Below are 9,302 nucleotides of genomic sequence, written 5' to 3' on the forward strand. Positions count from 1 at the left end.
TTGGCTTTTGAGCAACCATCCCTTTCTTCATCCTATTGTCATCATTCACCACACTAAGATGATTTTGAAAGGACTCATAATCATTAATCTTATGATCAATCTGCAAAAAAATTAAAGCTTAATTATTTATACACGTTCAACTCTATAACATACAAATGTTAATTGCATAAGATATATAGTAAACAAAGTGGTGATGCTTTTAGCTGGACAAACCTTAGTAGAGAAATTAGGTTTTTCCTGTGGGTTCTTATCTATAGTGTTAAGAACACGAGCACTACTGCAGTATCCATGCCAGGAAATGCATAGAAACAAAAGAAAAAGGTGAGTGGCTGACATTCTCTTATAATTCACACGCTTGATAGAAAAACTGTGTTGTGGATTGAGAAGTTGCATATGTATATGTATTTATAAGTAAATAAATGTGCATTAAGTGCAGTAATCACGTTGCAGAACATGGGGAAATTTATTAATGAGGAGGTGAGAGAAAAGGAGAAGTTAAGACTAGTCTAAATATTGTCTTATTTCCTATGATATAATTTAATTATGTGAAATATTTTATAAAACGGCAAACTAATTGAAAATCTTATTCCATACAAATCCAATCAACACCCCAGTTGGTAAAAGAAATTTACTACCACAAATAAAGTGATTACGTTTCAGCCGGTTCATGGATTGTGAATGTTAAAACATACATAGTTCATGACGGTCTCAAACCGCTAAAACAGTAAATTATTGATTTGTTAATTCCGTATTTCATGGAGGTAAAAATATGCTACAAATATATATCTCAATTTTGAGATGTCTAGAGTTTTTTTATTTCTTCCATTGTTCTAATAAAAAGGATTCGATATTAGAACTATAATTAACTTCACATTAATATGCATGCACTATCAGTAAATAGTATTAATGAAGAATTATATTTTATGTTTTATTAATTATTAAATTTTAAACTTTCTTAAGAATATTTAATATAATTAAATATGTTAATCTATCTATATAAGTAAAATAAGCTTGAATTTTTAAGCACTGATGATAATACTAATTAGTAATTAAGAATTAGTATTAATTCAGAATAATATTATTAATTTTATTAGCTTATAAATTTAAGACATTCTGATATATAAATAAAAAAATTATTATGAAATTAGTTAACAATTATGTTTTTATTTTGAGGCATCATGGTTCATGATGAATCCATGGAAAAGATTTAATTAAAGAAATGATGGTGAGTTAAATTTTAAATTTTAAAAATATTTCATATAATTATGAAATATGTTAATCTATCAATTTTTTATTCTTCGGAAAATAATCTATCAATGTATTAACATATGTTATTAACCAAAAAAAAGTATTAACATATGTTAGAACATGAGCTTTAATGATGGTATTAATTACAATTTAGTGAGATGATATAGCATTAATTTGTATTGATTAGAATTCATATTATTATTTATTATTTATTAAATGTAAAACTTTCTAATATATAAATTAAATTTTATATGAAGTTAGTCAATCTATGTGAAAGCATTAACCAAAGAAATGGTGAAGGATTAAATTTTTCAATCAAAATTTATTTAAAATATTATATATATATATATAAATATACATATTTATATATATAATATTATATATAATTATATATATATTAAAGTTGACTTGAGTTTTACTATTAATAAAAAAATAAAATGAGACATTGAAGACACTTTATATGCATTAATAAATTACAAAGCTTTTAATGCCCATGGCAATTCTAATTAGTTATACTGATGACACTTTAATTAGTAATTATATTAAAGAAAATTGTAAAATTTCTAATACATACAAATTAAAATATATAAATTTAGTTGGAATATTGTTGATAACTGCAAGGCAATTGTATCTATTAGTTATGTAGTAATAAAAAGATCAAACACGAGGGTTGTGGTTGTTTATGTCCAATATTCACCAACTTCGTAATGAAAGGACGAGTAGTAAAAGTTGATTAGTTGATGATTAGATTATTGCAGAAATTTATTAAAAACACTTAAAACTTGTTGAAACGGTTTGAGAACACACATTTGGGGAATTGGTTTCATCAAATCCTCGCTATGATTCTACCCACTCTAATTATATATTTTTTTATAGGCAAATGTTAGTTGTTAGAAATGTTAGTAAATTAATCATTCCTCCGGGTTCGAATCCGGAACCCTTCACCCCACCCCACTCAAATTATATATGAATGTAGTTATGTGCACGTCTACCTATAATGTTTTTCCTAATCGTTTTTTTGCTAACCCATTTAGTTAAATATTGTTTAGCTAATCCCTTAATAACTAATCATATTTAACTAAATCTTAAAGTCTAAATTCATGAAAACACAAATAATTGATATCCTTGTTCCTAAGGTGTAGAATCCATTATTCACTTTCTTCCAAAATTCCTAATTTCTACCAAATTTCCCAATTGAATAGAAACAACAAAATAATCTATTGCGCAATATAATAAGATTCAATTAAAAGCAAGGAAGAAACACATAGGAAAAAACAACAATTCATATATCACTGAGAATATATCAAATCATAGATATGAAGGAACTACATCAATCCTCAGCACAAGGGATTTTTGGTCCTCAAAGTAATCATAGAAACCAAATATAAATTGAATAAAAAAGTCATAATCGAATAAGAAAACTTGAACCATGTCCTACAAGATCTAGAACGATTTCTCTCTCAATCTCAAATGTGTCCCAATGTAACAAGATATGAAAAATAGGTTAAAAAGGGTATTAATGTGCCAGGTCACGACATAGGCGTGAACGCCCCCACAAATGGGCGCGAACGCACCCATTTATATATCAGCAGGTGTGAGCCACATGAACACCGGTCGGCACGAGCGCACCCCAAATTAGGCACGCGCGCGTCCCAAACCCGGCACGAGCACGCCAAGAGCGATAGAGAGCATGGGATTTACAAGACCTTTGACAGGAGCGCGCCCAACCTGTGGCGCGAGCACACTGACCTGCACATAAAAGTTGTAAAAACTTGAGCATTAGACATGACTTAGCGCGAGCGCGCCCAGGATTGTTTGTGTGCGTGCCCAAAGCGACAAAAGCCTCCTTAATTGATTTTCCTTGATCGGCGCAAGAGCGCCCTTTGCCTAGCTCAAATGTGCCCATGATGACAGATGCCTTCTTCCTCTAAGCTCAACAACTTAACTCCTACACACAAAACCACAAAAATACCTAATAAATGCATAAAAATGCAAACATCACCTAAAACTATAAAAATGCTTGAAGTACACCTAAAGTTTCCTAAAATAACTAAGTATGCATTTTGCTGGGCCCCTGTTTTGCGGGGCTATCATTACCATGGAAGGTCCTCCATCAAAGATTGTTACTTCATCAAAGAAATAGAGATAGTTTGTGGAAAAAATGGAAGATCAAGTGATATGTACTATTTATGGCATATAACATTGTCTATGTGCTGATGTCGGACCAACAAATTGATAATAAGGTAGTTTTTTTTTATAAGTAAAATTGTATTGAATGATAAGGTAGTGTTTAAGTGATATATTTTGGATGCTTGAACGTTCTGAATATAACTCTTGCATGCTTCAGTTAAACATGTTATGGTTCTCAAAATTAACTGTTTGGATGACAATTGTGTTTAAGCAATTCGCATGTTTATTGTTTAAGTTTCGCAGCCTTGTTTTTGGCATTCTTCATTCCTCTTTTCTTGGTTCTATTAGCTTTTCCACACTTTATTTGTGACCAAGTTCCTGCATTTTTCTTATAAAAAATCATCCTGTTTTGATTTTGAATAGCATTTCCTTTGTTGATTTCTCTTCAAGTTGCACAACGTTCCTCTTCAAGTTGATTTCTCGCAATAACATTTGAATGTTTAACCATTATTGGTCAATGGGACAGTTGTAGCGTAAGTGTTTAATTCTCTTTTATTTTTTCCGTTCCGACATTTCTTTTTCATAAGCTTGCCATTACTTCTAAGAATGACTTTATTTTTGGTATTTCATTGGCTTCATTTACGCTCTTGGTGTTGTAAGCTTGTCAAAGCAAGTATATACGTCTCCGGCCTTTGGGCCATTTGATTTCTTTCCCCTCACCGGCACGCATACATTTCGTCATTCTCGTCTATATATCTACCAAAACAAAAGCATGTACCACCAAACTAATCACATCCTCTTTCATCAGGATTCTACACAACAAATAGACTCTAGTATATCAAGGAGCGAAGCTCAGACTAATCACGTCGGGAGGTGAGGCTCAATCTTCGCCAGTAATCCAACCTAACAAATTCTCCACTAGGAAACATATGCTGAAAATAACAGTTGGCAATCAGCATCGACCAATCCCTCCGGCATGTAGTGTTAGCCTATAGTTGGCTAAACCGACACTAACTTAGCTTCGGTTGCGAGGCTAATTAATGTGACACATTCGCTACGAGCCTTTTATTGGCAGCCCCAAGGCCAACGCTAAATTGGTTTCAGCTTCAATTTCCAGCTTGTTAGCGTCGGTTTTCGGCCGACGCAATGAGGGCTTTTCTTTTCTTGAAGTAGTATTAAATCTACTTTATTTTTCCGCTAATCCAACTATACGCAAACAAAAACTGAAAAACATGAATTAGAAGGAGAGTTAAGAATCGAACTGTATACATTAATCAATGTTTCAGCTCTACGAGCTCAAAGATCACAACTAGCTTGGTCCCTGAAATATATATATATATACATATATATATAGGGGATGTATCTTATGAGAAAGGTAATCTTATGTGAGAAAATGAGAATAAATCACGACCGTTAGATCTAACAATCAACGATTAAGATTAAAAGAATTTAATGGTCATGTGATTGTCACATGATCACTTAAAAAAGTCACATGGCTTAATGTTTTAATGTTGACCTGAAAGAAAAGTTCAATATGTATTTAATGATTTACCATTAACTTAAAGCAACAATGACAGGTACAGAAATATATGCAGTATTTCTAAGCACAAGTAAATCCCTCTGGTACATTCTTCCCACAAGCATTAACAAGCAAACTAACAGCAACAGGCACGTTGAGCTTGACAATTCCCAGCACGCTGGCCTTAATTGCGGTGCACAGACAAAATGCTGCTTCAAGATCTGCGAGGCCTTTCAGCAAGGAACAACACTCCTCACTTGGTTTAGTCCCAATGACTTCAGTGACCAGGCCTAACCAACTTCCACAAACACCAAACTTGAGTGTATCTTTGGGGCATTTGGCTTGCTGCTGCTTCGGTGGGCACGGGAGCTTACTAGCTGCAACACAAGAGAAGAAAAGGAAATTAACAAGTATGAGAGTGGAAAACACCTTTGAACCCGAAAGATTCATTTTCTTGAGCAAATTAAACTGGGCTGTGGTCGATATCTGATTAGAGGATAGTGTTAGTACTGAAAATGATATGGGTATTGCATTTTCTAGTTGGATTACGTTTTATGGAAAGGAATTGACTAAAGGCTTTGTTGAACTTGTGGCTGTGAGTGTGTCATGAATGGATAGTGATCTAGTTGATTTTTGTCATTTGCTATTGGCATCAAATAGCTGTAAATCGTTTGTATATGGTATCCTCTATATGTGGTGTAATTAATCAACTCTCAAAATCCATTCATATAAAATATGAAAACTTGTTAGAATTTGAGAGGTTTAACTCTAGACCATAAACTAGCTTAGAGGTTCTTATAAAATATATGCATCTGTCATCTTATCTCTCAGCTCATACCACTTGAGTTATCTTTCAGGAACAACTAGCTTAGAGGCCAATGAGTATTGTCTTCTCATATCCAATTTCTGTAAATAGGCAAAAGGACACCGGAATGCTTAGCCTTAATTAGGACATAGAATTTGCAGAGTGAAGGTCTCTTATTTGTTGGGCTAAGGTTTCCTTATAAGGGTCACTTTTACCCTTGGGATTCTTGTGGTTTATGGTGTATAGTAATGGTATCTTTTAGGAGCTATTTAAATAAGGATGCGCAATTAATGGAGGGGTTCAAATCGTGGTTTAGGAATACCGAACTAGGAGGAGGATACACATATATAAGAGTTATCTTGGTAATATCTCTAATTAATATAGAATATGACAATAAATAAACTCGTTTGTCAATGGTATGTGCAACACATAATTTTTATATTTAATTATAAAGGTCGTCTAAATGACTCATGGTAATATTTGGGTTAAATAACTCATGATTTAGGTGGACCAATCACATTCAAGATAATTAGTTCAAATTTTTATATTTTATTAATAAATTTATTTAGGGTTAAATATGTTTTTGTCCCTAACTTATACACAAATATAAACTGGTACCTGAAAAAAATATAAAGATTTTAGTCCTTTGAAATTTTATTTTTGATCTAAAGTGGTTCCATGTGAATTTTTTTACATCTATTTCGATCCCATAAAATTTCCTCCATCAAATTACATCCTTCTTCCCTCATAATTATTTCAAAACCTAGAAATTCATATCTTCATCTCCAAAACCCTTCCAACTTCTTCATCTTTTAAACCCAGAAATTTCCTTCATCTTCCTCCTCTTTCTTCCTCTCCCACCAAAACCACCGTCACCACCCAAACCCCCACCCATAACCACCACCACCGAACACACCTCCCTCCCCTGGTCTGGATGGGTGTGTTTTTTCTCTCTCTCTCTCGATGGTGGGGTTGGGTTTTTGTAGGTCTTTAGCAGGTCTTGCCCAGAGCTGATTTCTTGAGTTGTATTGGGTGGTTTGGGTGTTTGGTTGATCTGGTTTCGTCAGTTGCAGGATGTTGTTTTCCCCTGCTTCTGTGCGTCTCCTAGCCTGTTTTTGTTCTTCTGTACATATGATTGGTAGTATTCCCCATTGTTTTATTTATATATATAATTTGCTGATTAAAAAAAACACCTATCTCCCCCTCACCCAACACCACCACCAACCTTTGTCTTCGAAGACGACATCGCTGAATTGTGTGATGTCAATTGGCACAGTGATAATATATTTAAGATTAGCAGTGCCTTTGGTGGTCTTTGGAGAATGATTCTGTGAAGTCTTGACCGGAAGATTTGTATTTTGTTTCTCTGGGCAACAGATATTGATAGTCACCCTAGCTAAATATGATTTGTATTATGAATTTTGTATAGTTTGTCTCTTAAGAATTAGGATAGTTGAACACAATATAGGATTTTTTTTAGTGTTTGTGATGATCCAAATAAACCAACCACATATATTCCTTTGAAAAAATTTCATTGTAGAATTACTTCACTTTTGATTGCATTGAAAACAATAAAAACGAAAAGACTATTGAGGGAGTATCATCATGTAAAGTGGTAGGGATATGATAGCTATGTTAGTGGTTTACGAGTTCCAGTAAGTGGCAGAGACATGGTTTGATGGAAGTCACATGAAAAGTTGTTTTTATATATCGGACAGGTTTGGTTCTCATTTGATTTATTTTTAGAAGCCGCACTCGATCACAGTCATCTCCTGGACCCGTAATTTTGTCATGGTGGTTTTGGGAGGGAGACGAAGAAGGCAGAGGAAGAAGATGAAGGAAATTTCGGGGTTTGGAAGATGAAGAAGATTGAAGGGTTTATGAGATGAATTTCTGAGTTTTGTGATGGAGATATGAATTTTTGGGTTTTGAAATAATTATGAGAGGAGAAGAAGACTTAATTTGATGGAAGAAATATTTAAGGGAATGAAATAGATGTAAAAAAATTCACATGGAACCATTTTAGATCAAAAATAAAATTTTGAAGACTAAAATCTTTATTTTTTTTTTCAGATACCATTTTATATTTATGTGCATAAGTTAGGGACCAAAAACATATTAAACCCTAAATAAATTAATTAATAAAATATAAAGATTTCAACTAATTATTTTGAATATGATTGGTCCACCTAGATCATGGGTTATTTAACCCAAATATCATTATGGGTCATTTAGACAACCCCTTAATTATAAATTAAAATTTTATGGAAGATATATAATATTTTATATAATAAATTAAATTTAAATATAATATATTAAAATATCATATGTAAAAATTTATTTATTGATATTTTTGTTATTAAAGAATTAGTTTAGAATTTTTTTGTTTTTCCAATTTCAATAATGAATTGATAGAGTAATATCACATCATCACATGGGAGTTACATTGTTGTTTATTTATTGGCCGTTTGACAAAAAAACATTATGTGATGAGCGTAAATAAAGGATATCCTAGCCAATCAATTTCATTCGTTTATGTTCGTGATTGGAAGTGTCGTACCATCACATCAAGTATTTACGATTCACATTATTATAACACTATCAATTTGGACTTTTCATTTTATATTTAATATTGATAAACGAAGAAAATAATGAAAGTAGAGATTAGATTTGATATATATATATATATATATATATATATATGATCAAACTCTTTGATTAAGTAATTTCGGTTTTTTTAGGTAATTAATGTATATCATCTACTCTCAACACCACCAACTTCTACAAGTTTAGAACCGGAAGATTGCGTGTGGATGGGCTTGAAAAAAGGATGTAACTTCTTTAAATTTGAACTTCTTGCACTATTTAAGGGCCTCTCCAATAATCAGCACTTTTCCTCACTCTCATTGTTTTATCGCCAGAAGTTCAAATCAATTAGGTGCCAAAAGTTCAAAAGCATGTTGAAAGCAATTTTTACATTTTCTTTGGGGATCATGTTTGGGGTCCTTCTCTCTCGAAGGGTACAAAATATATTTCAATTTGAAGGGCTTCGTAGGCTTGCCCCCAACAGTGATGTTAATAAGAAAGTTCTTGTAAGCCATTCAGTGGAACAACAAAACGGATCATAATGGTGTTCTCCCTCAATGCTTGCTGCAGCTAAACATGTGAATGATGAAGTATATAATTGTGTCTACACGAATGTTTAATTATTTAATCTTTGTATAGTAGATGAAAATTGCAGATGTAAAGTATTGTTGCATTGTGTGTATTTTTACATACGTACACAAATTATAGCATTTGAGTATACTTTGCAGGTGATTCCTTTTTTTTCCTGATTATCGCACATTAAATTATGTATATGTGTATTTTCGGTTTAAATTGATTTTTAAAATTAAATTTGAGTTTTGGTTCGTTTAAATTATTTTTAAAATTTAATTAGATTGATTTATGAATATGGTCTCTTAAATTTGGTAAGCACATGGTACACAATTGACTCTTTTTGTATTGGGCCTTGGTTACCTTTTATTAGGCCCTCTTCAGATTTGGGCTTTTATTGTTTAAGACCCTGTTCGTGACAATAATCAATCAAAACAAAACATT

General features: G+C 32.4%; 1 protein-coding gene across 1 annotated transcript; it reads right to left on the reverse strand.

The window, feature by feature from the left end:
- Positions 1–4,889: 4,889 nt before the first annotated feature.
- Positions 4,890–5,468, reverse strand: LOC130732479 (putative lipid-binding protein At4g00165). The gene has a single exon (XM_057584517.1). It carries the CDS (start codon positions 5,345–5,347, stop codon positions 4,979–4,981), a length of 369 nt encoding a protein of 122 aa, XP_057440500.1. The 5' UTR covers positions 5,348–5,468; the 3' UTR covers positions 4,890–4,978.
- Positions 5,469–9,302: the final 3,834 nt, after the last annotated feature.

This window comes from Lotus japonicus, chromosome 1 (assembly GCF_012489685.1).
Source record: "Lotus japonicus ecotype B-129 chromosome 1, LjGifu_v1.2".
NCBI classification, from domain to species: Eukaryota; Viridiplantae; Streptophyta; class Magnoliopsida; order Fabales; family Fabaceae; genus Lotus; species Lotus japonicus.

Coding starts and splice junctions, on each gene's coding strand:
- LOC130732479 (XM_057584517.1), bottom strand. CDS start 5,347: ATGAATCTTTCGGGTTCAAAGGTGTTTTCCACTCTCATACTTGTTAAT.